The sequence below is a fragment of the Siphateles boraxobius genome, unplaced genomic scaffold (genome assembly GCF_051911475.1).
Source record: "Siphateles boraxobius isolate OS27281-9 unplaced genomic scaffold, OSU_SipBor_1 130, whole genome shotgun sequence".
NCBI classification, from domain to species: domain Eukaryota; kingdom Metazoa; phylum Chordata; class Actinopteri; order Cypriniformes; family Leuciscidae; genus Siphateles; species Siphateles boraxobius.
The window spans coordinates 24135961-24155608 of record NW_027508734.1 but is presented as its reverse complement, the minus strand read 5'-3'; the positions used below and the strand labels follow the sequence as shown (position 1 = coordinate 24155608).

The window sequence follows — 19648 nt, the reverse complement described above, 5'->3', positions numbered from 1 at the left end:
TCTTTCTTTCTATACAGAAAAGATTTTTCTGTAGCATCGGATTGATCCAATTTTTGACTGCTCTTTGTGTTGTGTGCGGTGTGTTTTTGAAGTGATCTTTCCTATATGTGTGTGACCACAATTGGAAACAGAGTTTAGGTCTGTTCCATTTCAATTCCACCTGAGCTCCCTGGGTGAATTGAAGATAACAAAACCACAACGGGAGAAGTGCAGTCACTCAGTACATTTCAAGGTCTGATCAGGTTCAGAACTGAAATGTAGTTTCCACTAAACTTGGATGATGAATTTCCACCAAAGTCTCAGTAAAGGAGACTGTGAAGTCTGGTGGTTGTGTTGTTTTAAAATAAATCAATGGTATGTCAAGGATTGTAGCTTGTATGCATAGAAAGTGTGCAGCTTTAAGCAGAGAATAGCAATGCTGCTTTTAGAGCCGGGTACAGGAGAAAACCAATAGAGCACTGCAGGAGACGAAACCACACTGAATTCCTGCTACTGTAGCACGGCGACTGGTAATGATTTTTTTCTTTTAATGTTCAGTGAACACAAACATACCCTTTTTCACTGTCAAAACAGAGGAACAACAAATGGCCATCTCTAGTGTCTCTATTGAGCAAACAATCCCTCTAGTCTAGCAGTTACATCGTGTCAATTTGAAGAATGTGCTCTTGGCTTTTTTTCCCTTCAACTTGGGTTTTATTTGGAGGTATGGACATTGCACTTGATGAATGCAAGCTTGCGGTTTATTGTGGAGGGGAGGGGTTTAAGTGGACTAAATGATTAGAGAGTTGTTGTTTTCACAGAAAGATTAGGTTATGACATTTTTGATTAAGCATGATGAGATCAAAAATAGGGAAAAAAAAGAAACCTAGGCATAAATGATTTATTCATTGTAATATGTAGAATGTGCATTTACAAATTAGATTTTCATTGCATGCTGACGTAATTTTTTTTTTTTTTTTTTATGAAATTAATCGCACGTTACATCTTTTTAAAAGCACTAAGCTGTTATTTATGGCTGGAACATTCTATTGTTAAATTCTTATATTAATAATTCTGTTTATTATGTCCAATAGTTTTTGCTCGATTTAGGAATGGAGTTTTGTAGAACTGCTTCATTCTGTCATTAATCACATGTAATCATAGTTAATCAAGACCTTCCAAATCACAAGATATTCTGACTTAATGTAAGTCTGGAATCCTCAATACTAAAATACTTATATTTTTCTGAATTCTGCCTTTCTCTTATTTCTCTCTCTCTCTCTCTCTCTCTCTCTATCTCTCTCTCTCTCTCTCTCTCTCTCTCTCTCTCTCTCTCTCTCTCTCTCTCTCTCTCTCTCTCCTCTCTCTCTCTCTTTCATATTCCATGCTCTCTGCCGGTTTTCTCTGTTGTTATATGTACATGTGTTCGATGCTTGTGGGTGTGGGTTGATGTTTGGACTGGTTGTGTCTGGGCCGGTTTTGTTCTCTGTCCCCTCTTTGACCCCCTGCACTAATTCTGGCTTCTGTGTCCAGTATTTGGGCTAAATTCTCTTATGGAGATTGTAACAGAGATCGGCCCGGGGAGCGGAGAAGGTGGGTTCCGCCCTTTGCTGCGTGAGCTGCATGCTTCTCCAAAGCCAGTCAGTTACATCTCCCAGCATCCTGTTCCACCATTGCTTCCTCATTCCTCACCTTCGACTGTCACCTTGTATTGGATGTCAGTCACTGTGATTGTAACCGTTTGACTCTTGTGTTCACATGCATCATCTCTTATTTTGATGGACTGGGCCTGTAGAATAGGACTGCTGTTATGTCATATAGAGAGATCGATGATGTCTATGAGACTTAGGATCAGATTATGGGATCATAAATACAGTGTATGACCAGATAGTGAAGAAAAGTCAAAAAGTATTCACAATACTGCTGTGATACTGTTTAAAAATCTTATGATGTTTGTTGAGGGAATGTCCAGAATGTGCAGATCTGTAATCTATGCAGAATAAGCAGAAAATGGCTACTTTGACCATATTTTTTTTATTTGAAAAAGGTAATTAATTTGAAAATTAATGTCCTGATTTTATGAATGAATGTGCTATTAACTGGTCTTTATTGCACTATAATAACCTATTGACTGTACATTATAGTTTGGGGTTTGTAAGTCTCTTATGCTCACCAAGGCTGTAAATAAATACAGTATATTTAAATACAGTAAATATAGTAATATTGTGAAATATTACAATTTAGAGTAACCTATTGCAAGTTAGTAATAATTACTATAAGATTACAATTTACTTACAGCTTATTACAAAAATGGTTAGTTTATCTCAAGGTGTCCTTGTTACAATGTAATTTTACATTTAAATACTGATTAATTTTAATGAACTACTGTACATGAACTTACTAGGGTTTGGATTAGGTTTGGTTTAGGGTTAGTTTCGTGTAATTATGCATAATTTAGAGTAATTACTATAGAAACTACATGTAAAATGTAACAAGGACACTAAAATAAAGTGTTACCCAACAATTATTACAATTTAGAGTTACTGGTTTCTTTTTTATTTATTAAAATGTAATTAATTCCTGTGATGGCAAAGATGAATTTTCAGAAATCTTCATTTTAGATCTTTCAGAAATCATTCAGGAAACTCAAAGATTTGTTATTACTATTTTTGAAAACACTTGTGCCGATTAATATTTTTGTAACTGTTCGACATTTTCAGGATATTTTGATGAATAGAAAGAAAGAAAGAAATTTATTTTATAACATTATAAATGGGTTTTACGGTTACATTTGATTAATTTAATGCATCCTTGCTGACCTCAAACTTTTGAACAGTAGAATATATATATAAAGGACAAATACTTGTTATATGATATATTATGAGGTGTAATGCAGCTTATCACAGTAGAGCCCCAGTGCACTGAGCCTTGTGAATGATTAGCTGTCCACTGGATATTCAGCATAGATAGCTTATCTCATTAAATAACAATGGTATTCTCTGTTTTAAATGTCAGATACTCCTATCAGGCTTCAATACATAATTCATGCATTTGGTTTTACTCCTATAAATTGTTTCAAAATGCCTCTTTGGCAAGTTTGTAATAGCATATAGTTATTCAGACTTCATTGTGTGGCATGTAAGTCTTGCCTAAAAATATTTCCTGGCCCAATCTAACATGTAATCTGACACGCAGTGTGAAATGTGTGTGAACATGGCCGTCTGTTAATGCCCTTGTATGTAGCACAAGCCATCAATGCACTGGCTGTGCTTTATGCATGTGAATCTTCAGATCTATGCACAGAGGTTGGATACACACACTGAATTGCTTTGTGTGTGTTGGTATATGTGCTGTTGCCGTACACTCACAGCTACGGGAAGTGTGTGTTGTATGAAATCTAAACTAAGAGGGCTTACTTCATTATTTTTGTTGTGTTGTTTCTTGTTGCCATCCAGTCTGTTTCTCACTCACACATTCTTCCACTCATTTTTCTCAATCTGTTCTTTGCCTGTATGTGTGTGTTTGCACCAGCCAGCGTCATTGCTCCTGTAATGTAGCTCTCCAGTCCTTGAGTCGCCCGCTGTCAACGTTGGCGTCTTTAGTCATGTAATACGCCCCATACTGCAGTGTCCAAAGTACTGAGGTGCAAAGGAAAATCTGCAAGTTTCAAGTTAAAAGCTATGTGTGTGTGTGTGTTGTCCTTTACTTCTATTGATTCTATACTATTACCAGACACAAGATTAAAACATCTGTGTAGTGGCCTTAGACTGCATTGTGTGTCTTAATGCTGTAGTCATTGTTTTTCTGCTGTGATGATTAGATGTGTGTTTTCAAGTGATGTGATTTAGAATGAATTCACTCGTGCGCGTGCGCGCGTGTGTGTGTGTGTGTGTGTGTGTGTGTGTGTGTGTGTGTGTGTGTGTGTGTGTGTGTGTGTGTGTGTGTGTGTGTGTGTGTGTGTGTGTGTGTGTGTGTGTGTGTGTGTGTGTGTGTGTGTGTGTGTGTGTGTGTTGCAATGTGGGGTTGGGTGGGGGGGTTGGTAGGTTGGTGGATATTGACACATGGAACCTGCTTCCATGTGACAGGCATACATACATACATACATACATACATACATACATATAAGGTCTATATCCAGTCTGACAAAATGAATTTTCTGTCATAGGGGCACGAGCTCCCAGAGCGCTGGTAGATCAGAAATCCTCTGTTATTAAGCACAGCCCCACCGTCAAGAGAGAGTCTCCATCTCCTCAGGGCAGAGCCAACAACACCAGGTACTGCATATTTCTTCATTTATGCACTTTTATCCAAAACATCTTGCAAATTAGACAAATACAAGCAGATGTGATTAATACAAATGAAAAAAGTTGTAAGAGTAGTGCTACCATACTTATGGTAGGGGTAATTATGATAAATGTTTTTTCAGGATTCTTGATTCTTGAAAGTTCGGTAACACTATAGTTTAGGGTTCAATTCTCACTATTAACTAGTTGCTTATTAGCATTCCTATTACTAGGATATTGGCTGAATATTATATTAATGCCTTATTCTGCATGACCTTATTCTACATCCCTTAATCCTACCCAATACATAAAAACTTAACAACTATCTTACTACGTATTAATAAGCAGTAATTAGGAGTTTATTGAAGGGAAAGTCATAGTTAATAGTGAGAACTGGACCCTAATCTAAAGTGTGAGAGTAAGTTCAAAAGAACATAATTTATTTGCAATAGAAATATATTTAACATCATTGACACTTTTGATCAATTTAATGCATAACTTTGAGGTCAGTAAAAATGTTGAATGGTAGTGTATGTACACTCACGTGCCACTTTATTAGGTATACCTTCAGAACTTTCTTAAATCTTCGGGGCATTGATTCAACCAGGTGCTGGAAACATTCTTCCGAGATTTTGGGCCATATTGACATGATAGCATCACGCAGTTGCTGCAGATTTGTCGGCTGCACATCCACGATGTGAATCTCCTGTTCCACCACATCCCAAAGGTGCTCTATTGGATTGAGATCTGGTGACTGTGGAGGTCATTGAGTATAGTGAACTCATTGTCATGTTCACTAAGCCAGTTTGAGATTAATTGAGCTTTGTGACATGGTGCGTTATCCTGTTAGAAGTAGCCATCAGAAGATGGGTATGGTCACTGTGGTCATAAAGGGATAGACATGGTAAGCAACAATACTCAGGAATGCTGTGGTGTTTAAACGATGCTCAGTTGGTACTAAGGAGCCCAAAGTGTGCCAAGAAAATACCCTCCACACCTATTACCTGAACCGTTGATACAAGACATAATGGATCCATGCTTTCATGTTGTTTACTCCAAATTCTGACTCTACCATCTGTATGTCAGCAGAAATCGAGACTCATCAGACCAGGCAACGTTTTTCCAATCTATTGCCCAATTTTGGTGAGCCTGTGTGAATTGTAGGCTTAGTTTCCTGTTCTTAGCTGACAGGGGTAGCACCTGGTGTGATCTTCTGCTGCTGTAGTCCATCTGCTTCAAGGTTCGACATTCAGAGATGCTCTTCTGGAGATCTTGGTTTTATCAAGTGGTTATTTGAGAAACTGTTGCCTTTCTATCAGCGTAAACCAGTCTGGCCATTCTCCTCTGACCTCTGGCATCAACAAGGCTTTGTCACCAACCAAACTACCACTCACTGGATATTTTCTCTATTTTTGGACCAACCCTAGAAATGGTTGTGTGTTAAAATCCCAGGATATGAGCAGTTTCTTTTGAGTGCCTATGAAGTGAATATGTGGCTCTTAAAAAACCTGGTCTTTTATGCTGTGCAGTGAGAACCAGCAGTTTCTTAAGGAGGTGGTCCAGAGCGTGCTCGATGGGCAGGGTGTGGGCTGGCTCAACATGAAGAAGGTACGCCGCCTCCTAGAGAACGAACAGCTGCGCGTCTTTGTGCTGAGTAAACTCAACCGTGCTGTCCAATCAGAGGAAGACGCTCAGCAGGAAGTTATAAGAGATGTGGTGAGTTAGAAATGTCAAACGAGTTGATGCTGAGCTAAAGCAAAACTCAAATTTTTTACTTACGTTTTGTTTATTGTGTATTTTTGTCTACCTAAACGTATAGGAGATAAACAGGAAAGTTTACAAAGGCATGTTGGACCTATTGAAGTGCACAGTGTCCAGTTTGGAGCACTCTTACACTAATGCTGGCCTGGGAGGCATGGCCAGCGTCTTCAGTCTGCTAGAGATAGCGCGTACCCACTACCAAACCAAAGGTAACCTTCATTTGAATGTCCAAATTAAGAAAAAATCTTAATGTTTAGCACTAAACATGGTTTCTGCCTGCAGTCAGACCAATAGATATATACCAACACAAAGAGTTTCCACTTTCTAGAAGATTCTTGTTCCTCTTCTTCACGGCCATATGCAGCTTGGTTTCAGTCACTCTACAAGCTATTTACATAATCTTGGGTTTCAGCCTTTTTTCCATATTTGTTTAGAGAAATCACCTGTAACCAACCTTTAAATTTTACTTCTATCCCTTTGTCTCCATGTGTCTTTGCTATTTCCTCTTCTTTCTATTTCCCTGCTCTATTTCTTCTTTGCCCACTTGTGGCTCACAGACCTAGACAAGCGGAAACGGAGCCCCACAGAGGGGATTAACAGCCCAGGCAGTAAGGAGAGCCCATCAGGCCGAATGGAGAGCGCCAGGGCGGCAGGCGTCCTCCTGGTACCCCGTATACAATTGCCACCACCCACCTCTGGGAAATCGCCACGGCAGTTTGATACACGGAGTCTGAACGAAGAGAATTTTATTGCCTCCATTGGTGTGTAAACAGCGGTCCTCATTGCATGCCCCCCCCCTCCCCTTCTCGCTGCTTGTTATGTTCCCTGAGCTCTCTGGGGGCCACGTGTCCCTTATGGCCGCTTCCTCTATTTCATTAACTGTCTACACTGACTGTGTGCCAAAACTTAAGAACCACAATGGCTCACGTGTTCCCTCACCTGAAAATTTTAATTCTGTCATCATTTACTCATCCTCACGCCATTCCAAACCTGTATGACTTTCTTTCTTCTGCAGAACAAAAAAAATATATATTTTAAAAGTCAGTGGATTCCAAAACATTGACCCCATTGACCTTTAATGTATGGACAAAAAAAAACATTAAGAGTTCTTTTAGACTATCTACTTTTCTGTTCCGCAGAAGAAATAAAGTCACACAGATTTGCAACGACTTGAGGGTAAGTAAATAATGACAGAATTTCATTTTTGAGTGAACTCATACATTATAGTATGAGTGATCCATTTACAACTTCTGCAGGTCTGTAGCTTTCGGAGCCAACAATATTTGAGGGGGGCATTGGTTGGTGTAGACACATTACTGGAATATTGTGATGCATATTAACCTAATTTACGTAGACAACTTCCGGAATGTTCAACGTGTGTTTTTTCAAATCCTGTTTGCCAGTCCCGACTCACCTTAAATCCATTAGATGCATGTTAGTGAAAGACTCTATGTAGCCAAGAGTGAAATAGTGGGACGGTGAAGGTCTTGGGCTGTACCACCACTCTCTATAGAAGGGTCCTGAGCTGTTGTTTCCCCTGTTAACAGTCCTATGATGATCCCTAAAGCTTACCGCAGACACCTGCTTCCATTTGAAACACCTGGAGTGGCTTGTGGATTTTTAGGTCCAGGCCTCTGATTGGCGGTCATATCTGGGTCTGTGTACAGGGGATCGTCCACTACCCCCTCTCCAAACCCCAACCCTCATTACCTTGCCTTGTCTGTCCTTCGATAATAATGCACCTGCAATTCTACGGAATGTCTTTGAGACTGCACGCCCTGCTTTTGCTACACCTCATTTCACTCACCAGCTGTGAGGCTGATTTGTCGTTCTCATCTCACGCCTTTTGCACCTCCCAGACCATCCAGACCACCTCACCTTAGAGAGCCATTGCCCATTATGGCTGATAAGAATGGGGAAAGAAAACCAAGGCATGAGGCTGATTTTGTGTGAAATCCTTCATTTTGGCTCTTCAGGAACAGGGTTGCAGAGCTTAGGATGTTTTGTAATGGGACCCCACAAGATTTAAATAATTAGATGGTTTTACATGACATCAGATCCTTCATTTAGATTGCATATGGCTATGTGAACATTGCAAAACATCCTTACATTTTGAAAAATGAGACTTTGCACTTGATCAGTTTTATTTATTGTTTTTTTATTATTATTATTATTTTTCTCTTAAAAACAGCTCATCCTCCATATCTGACAATTCAACCGGCTCTCTGATTCTCTCTCTGTCTTTCTCTCCTTGCTTGCAATGCATCTTGGGTAGAATTGTGGAGCAAGCACCAGGATAACAGAAAGCAAAAAGCTTTGGAAAAAGAACAGAGTAAGATCACTTCCCTAAGCACCCAATTAGACTTTCCTTTGCAGAACTGCAAAACAGGGACTTCTACCTTCTACCTGCACCAGTCCTCTTCCCTTAAACCACTTTCTATTGTGGGTAGAAACAGAATCTGCCCCCAAATACTCAACTACTTCTCAAAAAGCCCATTTAGACATGTGGCCCAAATTTTGTCAAGGAAGGTATATATACTGTATATAGATGCAAAGTTAAAATGGCGATCCATCCAAAGTTTATTTTGAGGTATAAATTAAGCCCTGTACATATTGAAATTGAATCAATATTTGGGCCAATATTTCTGTGTGCAAATGTGTGCAAATCTGACTGTTGACTAGGGATGTGCATTTTGTTATTTTGACTGCTTGAGTACTTGACAGATATTGAGTACTTGTGTCAGAAAGTCTTTTTTGCAATTATATCGGGTCTTAGTGTTTTTTTGTTTTTTTTTAGCGTCTCACTCAGTGTTTTTATGATTTGAGAATTTTTTTACATTTTTACTCGTTTAAAATAGTTCTTGACCCCTGGGCTAGAATGCGTTTATGTGTATACAGTGTTCTGAGCGCCGTTGCTCACGCTGACAAAGTCAAGACTCTGTGTATAGGTGCCTTCCAATCAAAGCAATCGGACTGCAAAGTACCACCTGATATTCTGTTTTAACCAATCACAAAATAATCATTATTAATCAATGCTATCACTTCCCTGTACTCAGGTACTACTCTTGACTGGTTTGCTCTGTTTTTGACTTGGCAACTTGTCATTTCTTTAAAGCGGGGTGCCCAATCCTGCTCCTGCCGATCGACTGTCCTGGACAGTTCATCTCCAACCCTAATCAAACACACCTGCCTTTAATTTTCAAGTGATCCTGAAGACCTTAATTGGTTGCTTCAGTTGTGTTTGATTAGGGTTGGAGATGAACTGTGCAGGACAGTCGATCGGCAGGAGCAGGATTGGGCACCCCTGCTTTAAAGCATTCACATTTTTCGACCATGATTGAGTAGATTTATCTCACATGTACTTAGAATTTTTTGAGTTCCTACATTTAGTTTTTTTTTAAAATTCTTATCAGGTGGTATAAATAAATAAATGATAATCAGGTTATTTTGAGGAGAATTGTAGCAATTGTATTTGTTTTATTTTTCTTACAGTTACTTCTCAATGACTGTCCCTGAACATAGACATACATTGTCTTTGGTTTTCCACCTCAATTTTACTTATACTTACTATATTTTGATCCAAGTATGAGATGTGAGATAAACTACAATCATGCCAGATTTCAGTTACTTGATTCAGTCGATTATTAAAAGAGTTTCAAAGATCACATACATTTTGTTTCACTTGGCTAATTTTACAGTGGAAGATTTGGAGTACAGCTTGAGTGTTATTTTTTTTTTGCTCTTGATGCCTCGTACAGCGTAATCAGTTGTAACCAAGTTGGGGTTTGCAAGCACAATATAGGTTTCTTCATTTAAGAAGCAGTGAGTGCGCTAGTAGCTTCTGAAGCTTCCTCCTGTTCGATTAGTTGACTGTGTTTGCCTGCATGTGTGACTGCTTTTGTCTAGCATTACTGTGTGTGAACTGATCTGGCCCACTGTCAGCTGATGTGCTTCTGTGAGTTTCCCCAGTATGACTCCAAGCATTATTTGTTTCTGTCTGTCTGCTCAGCATAGTCTAATGAGTGGCAGCCGGCTGAAATGGCATTATTCCTCACGGTAAAACCGATAACTTACATGTTTCTCTGTAGAACAGAGATGGCTTCAGCTCACTGTTAGTCATGTGACGTCCCAGAATGCAGAGCAGAGAGTTAATGGTTGGAAGAGCTGATTGTATGTTTTCTACAGGGGCCGATGGAGCTAAACCGCGTCTAGAAGGTGGAGACACTGATGAAAAGAAATCACAAATCAGTGCTGACAGTGGCCTCAGTGTGACGTCTGGTTCACAGGTTGGTGTTAACTTAATATCACAATATAAATCTAATATAAATCTTTAAACATTGACTATTTTATTTTGAAGTTGAATGCATGGAAATATACCTATGCATACTATTTATGTCTATGTTCTTCATGTTTATCGCTTCTCCAGAAGAGTGATACAGAGTCCCTGGCCAGCTCCGAGCCTCCTGCTATGACAAGAAGCAACAGTCAGGACTCAGAGGCTAGCACAGTGGTAGGGCACGGCCAATACTGAGACACTGCCACACTTTCTCTTTGATACACTTCTGTATATCCAAATTATATGTAGTTCCCACTGACAGTTCTCTCAGAGCTTTTACAGTCTTGTAATTTCTTTATTTCTTTCTTGCATTATAGACAAGTTTGTGCTTATGGATAGTTCACTTTAAAAATGAAAATCATTTACCCCCACCCATTCATTCCAACCTTTGGCGATTTTTTTTCTTCTATAGACCACAAAATGAGATTTTAGGCAGAATGGTCTCACTGACCATAAAAGTAGCCAATACGACTCATTCACTATTCCATGTGTTCTGAATGTAATACTATTTTCTGTTAATAAATGATTTAGGTTTCAGTCTGCTCGTCACACAAAGCTGTTGTGTAGTTTCAAAAGACATGGAATACAGCTCAAGCTTTCATTTTATACACTACCATTCAAAAGTTTGGGGTCAGTAATTTCTTTCATTATGCTTCCTAATGTTACTAAAGATTTTGGTATCAAATACATGTGTGATGTTTTTTCCATCATAGAATCCTGAAAAACATTATCATGGTTTCCACAAAAATATTAAGCAGAACTACTATTTTCATCATTGATAATCATATTATCACATTCAATTATATTAGAATGATTTCTGAAAGATTGTATGACACTGAAGACTGCAGTAGCCTAATGACGCAGAAAATTCAGCTTTGCCATCACAGGATACATTTTAAAATATATATTATAAAATAGAAAAGTTATTTTAAATTGGAATAATTTTCACAATATTACTGTTTTTATTTAATTTTTGATCAAATAAATGCAGCCTTGGTGAGCATAAGAGACTTCTTTAAAAAAAAAGAATCATACCAACCCCAAACATTGGAACAGTAGTGTAAAAAAAAAAAATTATTTTGTTTTGTTTCACAGAAATAAAATCATACAGATATATGTATGTATGTATGTATACAGATAAATATATATATATGTATGTATATATATATATATATATATATATATATATATATGTATATATATATATATATATATATTGCTGATCTCTGACTTTGGATCTGTAGGTGAGTAACAGCTCAGGTGAAACACTGGGTGCGGACAGCGACCTGAGCAGTACTGCTGGAGACGGACAGACAGGAAGACATGCTCAACATCTCCACCTGTCCCGTGGCACACTGTCCGACAGCGAGATTGAGACCAACCCTGCGACCAGTTCTGTGTTTGTGAGCATCCCTTGCATATCCATATCCACAGGCTTAGTTGCAGTCATCCTCACTATGTCAAAACTGCATGGCATCGTGTGGAAGAACATTGTAACCGGAACTACTTCTCTCTGTTTATGGATATGATGAGTCACACAGGTACTAGGTTACTCTCCAGTGGTTGTCGTCCCGCTGGTGTAAAATATAGGCATACCTTAGTAATTTATGATCAGGCAAAAACACGGTTTGGGCCATGGATGCATGATGTACATTTTTTACATTTTGCCCAAAACAAGTTACATTGTGTTCCTTTAAAGACCAAACTAATTCCGACTGACCATGTGGCAACAAATAAATGAATGAATATTTTTGAAATATATATTTGAATATTTGTTTATATATACTGCTGTCCAATGGCTGATCAAATAAATGTGTCTTTGCTGAATAAAAGCATGAATTTTTTACACCAAATATTTAAACGGTTGTTTCTCATATAGGGCAAGACCCATATGCTGAAGCCAGGAGTGAAGGGACCTGTTAGTGTCAGTAAGGGAGCACCAGCACCGCCCCTTGAGGATGTTAGCATGAGGATCTACCTGTGTGAGGGGCTCCTGGGTAAGAGTCAATCTTCCTCCTTAATCCATTCAGCATTTATTTCCTTTCATTCATTTTGTTTGTTCTCGCACTTTTTCTTTTTCTTTTCTTCCATGTCCTTATTCACTGCTTTAGTAATCAGCTCTGATGTATTTTTCAATGGTGATGTTAATTTAGAATTATGAGGTATTTACAAAAGTTGTCTGTTTGCTTTGCATAACCTTAATGTTTAAAAATTGTAAAAACATGTCCGCTGCACAGAACAATCCTGTATTACTGTCTAGATTCTGTTTGCAACAGTTTATTCTGTAAACTATGCTTACATACTGACCACTACAGCTTCTCTGTTAATTTGTTCCAAATAAGTCCTCGTATTAACCAGCATGTGATGAATTATTGGTTTGAATATCCCTTACAGCACACAGCTTTGCTTCTAATACTTTAACACTTTCTTTGCCTTCTGTACTGCGTCCTCCTCTTTTTCCCCCTCTCTCTCCCCTTTTTCTTTTTTCTCCTCCCATTTAATGCCACGAAGGGCGAGATAAAAGCTCAGTTTGGGACCAACTGGAGGATGCTGCCATGGAAACCTTTTCTCTGAGTATGGATAAACTGTGACCTTTGACATTTTGGATGTGTGTATTTTGGGATTGTAGTATTAGACACTACATGCCTTCCTCACATCCATACTATGACTGTGTGTTTAAGCCTTGTATGGAGCATGTAGGGTGTTTGTTTGTTTGTTTGTTTTATACATTTTTTCAATGTATTGGAGTGTGCATGGTATTATTTGCAATTTTGCATGAATTTATGGTGCTTGTACCTGAAATTTGATAAGAGAATTAAAATACACACACCAGACTCATTTCATTTTGTAATTTGTGTAAAATTGAGGGGTGATAAAAGCTGCTTGAGAGAATGTGAATGCTGAAACAATAAGCAGATGTATGGAGGCGTGTGTTAACTCTGTGTTAAAATTAATTTGATAAGGTTTGATAGCAAGCTCTATTTATTACAGCATGCTGTGTAGTTGCTTTGGCTTAGCTTGAACTATCTTCGTGTTCATTTTTGTAGGGTTTTAGTGTAATATCCAAATCATTTTAGTTTTATGACTTTGTGGTTTTGAACATCTGACATTTACCTTAATAATCGTTCATGCTGGCATGTTGAGTTGAAATATTGTTTTACTCAAGTTAAGAGTTAAAATGTGTGTGTATGTGTAGGTAAGGAGCGCTCTACTCTGTGGGATCAGGTGCAGTTCTGGGAGGATGCCTACTTGGATGCCGTAATGTTGGAACGGGAAGGAATGGGGATGGATCAGGGACCACAAGAAATGATTGACAGGTTAGTGTGTTCTGTAAGTGTTCACACTGATTCGAAAGCAATAAAAACAACACAAAATAGGTAAAAAAGCTAGCCCAACATGAATTTCAGCATTCAGAATTGTCTGATTTGAAAAGTATACATACAGTACCTCAATGAAAGCACAATGTATACTGGTTGTTCACATGCTTTTAAGCAAATTACACCCATCTGACACTGCTTAAATGTTTTTCATATGTTCCACTCTACAAAATGACAACATTTTGCAATGATTTGAATGAGCTTTAAATAAGCTTTTTGGTCATGCTAGGATTCAGATGTAAACTGTGCTGTTGTATTTTGATTACGCTGTCCAAACATGACTGTGCTGTGGTCTATCAGATATCTGTCTCTGGGAGATCATGATCGCAAGAGACTGGAGGACGATGAGGACAGACTACTGTCCACTCTCCTGCACAACATGATCGCCTACATGCTTATGATGAAGGTATACACAAACACTCACTCTCATTCCTTCGAGTATACTTGAATCAATACGGATACTAGTGAACAGTTTGGGGTAAGAAATCAATGCTTTTATTCAATGGAATGATTACATTTTAATCAAATTTTTATTGTAGTTTTGATACTGTTTTAACAGTGCATGTATAGATTTATAGATTTTTGTTTGTTGTTGTAAAGAAATAAAAACTTGTTTTCACCAAGGATGCATTATTTTGATCCAAAGTCCCTGTAAAGAAATTTAAATAAAAAAATATTTAAAACTGTTTTAAAATATCAAGCAGCATAATTGTTCTCAACATTAATAAAAATAAGAAAAGTTTCAAATCAGCAATGATGTATGTATAATCGTGAGACATTGAAGACTGGAGTAATGGCTGCTGTAAATTCAGCTTTGCCATCATAGGAATAAAATAAATTTTGAATTGTAATAATATTTCACAATATTACTGTTTTTACTGATTTTTTGATCAAATAAGAGACTTATTTCAAAAGCATGAAATAGCTTGCTGGCCCCAAACTTTTGTTCGGTCATGTACTCTAACTATTACTGCTCCATTTATCTAGGTCAGTAAAAATGACATTAGGAAGAAGGTACGGCGTCTTATGGGGAAATCTCACATCGGCCTCACACACAGTCAGGAGGTCAATGAAGTCCTGGACCGCCTTGCAAATTTGGTAAGAGCTAGTCAGATGAAAATTTGCAGCTGTTGCATAGCCAGTAGCCGAACATATGATCAAGTTATGAGTGATTGACAGATTGTGTGTTTTGCTGCAGAGTGGCCGAGAGCTTTCCCTCAGGCCAAGTGGAAGCCGGCACATTAAGAAGCAGACATTTGTTGTGCATGCTGGGACTGATACAACTGGTGACATATTTTTCATGGAGGTAGGAGTTTTGTGTGTCTTAACTTGTTTGCATGAAAATATATTGTAAATGAGCATTCAATCCTTCTTTTCTCTTCCTCTTATGTGTTTAGGTGTGTGACGACTGCATCGTCTTGCGCAGTAACATTGGCACAGTCTATGAGCGCTGGTGGTATGAGAAGCTCATTAATATGACCTACTGTCCCAAGACCAAAGTGTTGTGTCTGTGGAGGAGGAACGGCCAAGAGACGCAGCTTAACAAGTTCTACACCAAGAAGGTGAGACGCACATCAATGTAAAGGCATACTGTAGTACACACATACCCTCTCATTCTCAATTCATAGATTTTGTATTGTTTCAGTATTATTTCTTGTGTAATTAAGTCTCAATTACTGTACTTCACCTCTCTTTCTGTATTTTTTGTGTTAAGTGTCGGGAACTATACTACTGTGTTAAAGACAGCATGGAGCGTGCTGCTGCACGACAACAAAGCATCAAACCAGGTACATTGCGTTTTTTGTACACTACACTTCAAAAAGTTTGGGGTTGGTAAGATTTAAAAAAATATATATAATAATTGTATTGAAAGTCTTTTTGGTTACATTAAAAAAACAAAACCCAAAAAGACGGTATACTGTATATTGTGAACTACGACGATTTGTTACATTATTACAATTATTACTATAACTGTTTTGTGTTTTTGTGTGTTTTCTGTGATGGCAAAGCTGAATATTCAGAAGTGAATATTCCATTACTCCAGTCTTCAGTGTCACATGATCCTTCAGAAATCTAATATGATAATGATGTAATTTGTGCTGCTTAATATTTTTGTGGAAACTGTAATACATTGTTTTCACGATTCTTTGATGAATATAAAGTTCAAAAGAAAAGCATTTCTTTAAACTATAAATCTTTTATAACATTATACATGCCTTTACTGTTATTTTTGCCTAATCTGTTGTCTTTGCTGAATAAAAGTATTAATTTTATGTAAACAAATCTTACTGAACCCCAATTTTTTGCACTGGTAGTGTATGTGTTAGTAGGGTAAATTTAGGTAAAATGGGCCACATATTGACAGTCGTATCAATAAAAGTGGCCTAATTTACCTGAATTCACCTTTTTTTTATATATATATATAAAATATTCTTGTTCGAATAGATTTTTTCCTGAAATTAGTCTCTCTTTTTTGTGTGTGTGTGTGTGTGTGTGTGTGTAGGTCCAGAGCTGGGAGGCGAGTTTCCGGTTCAGGACATGAAGACAGGGGAGGGTGGTCTCCTTCAGGTCACGCTGGAAGGCATCAACCTCAAATTTATGCACAGCCAGGTAAGAGGTGTCGCCTTTATCGCAATCATGACAAAGTGCTTGCCAAATTCAGCACCAACCCTTCCTCTCATTCTCAATCCATTTATTCCCCTGTTTCTCTTTTCTGCCACTTCAAGTCTAAACTCATCTCATCACCCCTCCATAGCTCTTCTCCTTCCTCTCACTCTTTCTTTCTATTTGTGCCTTCCTTCCTCCGAGAAGTTTTTTGGAACAACTCACAAAGTAACAAAAGCATAGGCTAAATTATTAAATACACAGTCAAATCTAAACTCTAAAATAAATAAAAAGCTGAAGCTTTTAAAAAATGTCTGGAAGCGTTGTTCCTGAAGAATCTCTTAAGAGGAAAAGCTGTTGTTGTTGTTGTCGTTGTTTTTTGGCTTTATTTGCTGGATGTTTGTTTTTGGGTTGCTTAATCACAAGCAGAGATTTACTTTTTCAAATGTCAGAACATTCCACCCGCTGTGTGTGTTAGTATGACGTGTTAATGGTCACAGCGCCCGGCTCTGGTCCTTACGGTTTGTGAATGTTGGTGTGATGTCGGTTTGTTGTGGTGTGCCAGAGGTAAGACGTAGAACCTTGTGCAAAACATATTCAAAGTGGTCATGTACAAAATATATTGCTGGGGAGGTTTAAATAATACATTTCTTATTTAAAGCCACTTTAGGGAGGTTTAGTTGTATACTTGACCAAGTATTTAAAAAAAGCTTTAAATTGGTTTTAATGGGAGATAATTATGTAATAGTTCTTCATAAACCTGATTTTATAGATGCTACTTGTGATTAAGACCATATGGCCTCCTTCTGTGACCTAATAACACTATTCTGGGACTATTTAACCTGGTTAATTTGACACTTGATACGCTGCTTTTCATAAAGCACATATGTAAAGACATTTCAAAGAGGAGGGAAATTAAAAAAAAAACACAAAAGTTTTCTTTTTGATAAGAAAAAACACATATCCCAGTAGTGAACTTGCGAAAAGCAGTAGTTACATAACGCTGATACTCTGGAAAAGACTGGAATGATTAGCAAACTATGTAAACCTTAAACCTTTTGTTCCATCTAAAATTCTAACGTTTTTTTAACTGTTCTCCTAGGTCATAGTCTTCAGTTGCTGTAATTACCTTTGGGTATAGTTCTCCAAAAAATGAAAATTCTGTCATCATTTTCTCACCCTCATGTCATTCCAAATCTTTATGACTTGCTTTCTTCTGTGGTACATGAAAGAAGATATTTTGATGAATGTTTGTAACTTAAGTTTCTGTTCCCATTGACCATACAATGGAAGTCGATGAAAACCCAAACAGTTTTTTGTATGTTCTTCAGAAAAAGGAATGCATACAGATTTGGAATGATATGTGGATGAGTAAATGATGACAGAATTTTAATTGTTGGCTGAACTATCCCTTTAAAATATCGTTATGATACATTGGTGCCTATTTATGGTCACTAGTCAGTTACTTGATTACAGAGTGCTAAGAAGAGTTTAGCATTGTTGGAAACTTTTAGAATCCTCTATGTAGTTGTGTGTTGTAATGGTTTTGGCACTATTCTGTTTTGGCTGTAGGCATGTGTGAGGGAGCTGGTCTTCGTTGCTGGTGGAGGAGGCATGGAGGGTAATGGGGTGGGAACACATCAGGGATTCAAAATTAACGTAAACATAATGGCAGATATTAACAGTTAATGCAATATGACTGTTCTTTCTGGATGGAGTCAGTGGTTGTAGTTTAATCCTGTAAGAGTGGGCTCGTAGCACCAGACGGTGTTTTCTGCTCTTGTCCAATAATAATCCAAACCGTTTCTCTCCCATGCTCTCTCCCCCTGCAAGGAGCGGAAGGTACACAACCTCTGCAGTCTGCTTTTTAGCGTAACATTGTCATTTACTTTTTCATTCTTTTCCTTGTTCTGTAGCTTTTCTGGCAGATTTCACTCTTGTGTGCTTTCTTTTGGATTGTTTTCTCTCTCTTTCTGGTTCCTTTTTGGTCTGTCATGTCTTTTTTTTTTTCTTTACTGATGATGGAAATTTCCATGGATGTCTTTGCATGGGCCTTTTCAGCACGTAGGGGATCAGTGCCATGATTTCGTTCCCACTTTTGGTGTGAATGTTCACAGCTGCAGGTTCATATTAGCTCTTTAGTCTTTAGTGCTTCAAAAATACATTTGTTATAAAAGTCTCCAGTGCCTCAAGAACACGTTATACTAAATATCGTAGACAAGGATTGTAAATACGAAGTGATTCTCTTTAAAGCAAGACTCTCTGAATACTTGGGCTGTTGACTTGATTAATTTAATACAATTTCAAAATTACAAAATATCTGGGCTTATTTTAACTCTCTAGAATATAAAGAGACCCATAAATGCCGCTCAGGCGTTGAAACTTTCACAGCTCTCTCCATTTGCGTCACTGGCCCATGTAATCCTGTCAACTTGGAAATTTCTCTTTCTGTGCAGTCATATTTTATTTTTGATAGTTTTTTAACAGCTTGCTTATCGTGTTCTTTCTCCGTTTCTCCCTATTTTACAGTTACTAACTGTCCAGATTGTCATCTCTTCAAAAAATACTTTTTGTTTTGTTTTCTCACAAGTGTGTGATTGAGTTGGTAACAGTGTGTCCTGTTGTTTTTTTGTTTGTTTTTTGTTTGTTTTTAGGTTTTCATAGAGCTGAGTCACATTAAAAAGTGCAATACAGTGAAAGGAGTCTTTGTCCTGGAGGAGTTTGGTAATTACCCCCATTTTGATTCTAGGCCTGTACGCGACACAGCAGTAACTCAGTCACATGCAGAGCAGAGAAGTTATCACGTTCAGTACTGTTAGATGTGGCGGTCACAACGACATGTATGAGCTTCAGGAGCAGAGGTTATAGAAGACAGAAATAGGACCATAGCTTTAGCTGTTGCTTCATGCACCTTCTGGGAATGAAATGTTACATAAAATGTGATACCTAAAAGGAGCAAGATCCTATCAGCCGCAGAATCCCGTCCCCCTTGGACCCAAAACCATTTCATTGACTGAGACAACTTTTTTAGACAACTGTTCAGGCCTATTAATTATCAATCATGAAAATATGTTCATTACTGTCTTTTAACTACATATAGGGATGGACAATATACCATATCTGTTATTAGCCAATATTAGTTTGGTTATTATCATTATTTATCTGTCAGTTGTTGCGTATTTACAGTAATTGTTGTTGTTCATTTCCTCTTTTTCATACTCTAAGAACTCAAATCAATAATTTTAGGGATTACTACATTCTCATGCAGTGTAAATTTTCATTTATTTGAACAAATACTATATCATTTT

At 37.8% G+C, this 19648-nt stretch overlaps 1 protein-coding gene across 50 annotated transcripts in view; it reads left to right on the top strand.

Annotated features, from left to right (window-relative positions):
* madd (MAP-kinase activating death domain) overlaps nt 1-19648 on the top strand; it is a 63186-nt gene that overhangs the window by 39417 nt on the left and 4121 nt on the right. For 4 of the 50 annotated variants that reach the window (XM_077228779.1, XM_077228776.1, XM_077228774.1 and 1 more), the window contains 18 exons: nt 4145-4253; nt 5792-5978; nt 6082-6232; nt 6581-6784; nt 8299-8355; nt 10209-10309; nt 10450-10533; nt 11604-11762; nt 12239-12356; nt 12871-12933; nt 13556-13676; nt 14037-14142; nt 14724-14834; nt 14935-15042; nt 15134-15298; nt 15451-15523; nt 16240-16346; nt 18995-19064. In XM_077228779.1, coding sequence (XP_077084894.1) covers nt 4145-4253; nt 5792-5978; nt 6082-6232; nt 6581-6784; nt 8299-8355; nt 10209-10309; nt 10450-10533; nt 11604-11762; nt 12239-12356; nt 12871-12933; nt 13556-13676; nt 14037-14142; nt 14724-14834; nt 14935-15042; nt 15134-15298; nt 15451-15523; nt 16240-16346; nt 18995-19064 — 2094 coding nt within the window. Of the gene's footprint in view, nt 1-1512; nt 1573-4144; nt 4254-5791; nt 5979-6081; nt 6233-6580; nt 6785-8298; nt 8356-10208; nt 10310-10449; nt 10534-11603; nt 11763-12238; nt 12357-12870; nt 12934-13555; nt 13677-14036; nt 14143-14723; nt 14835-14934; nt 15043-15133; nt 15299-15450; nt 15524-16239; nt 16347-18994; nt 19065-19648 lie in introns of all 50 variants that reach the window. The other 46 variants (XM_077228787.1, XM_077228785.1, XM_077228780.1 and 43 more) reach the window with 26 other exon arrangements.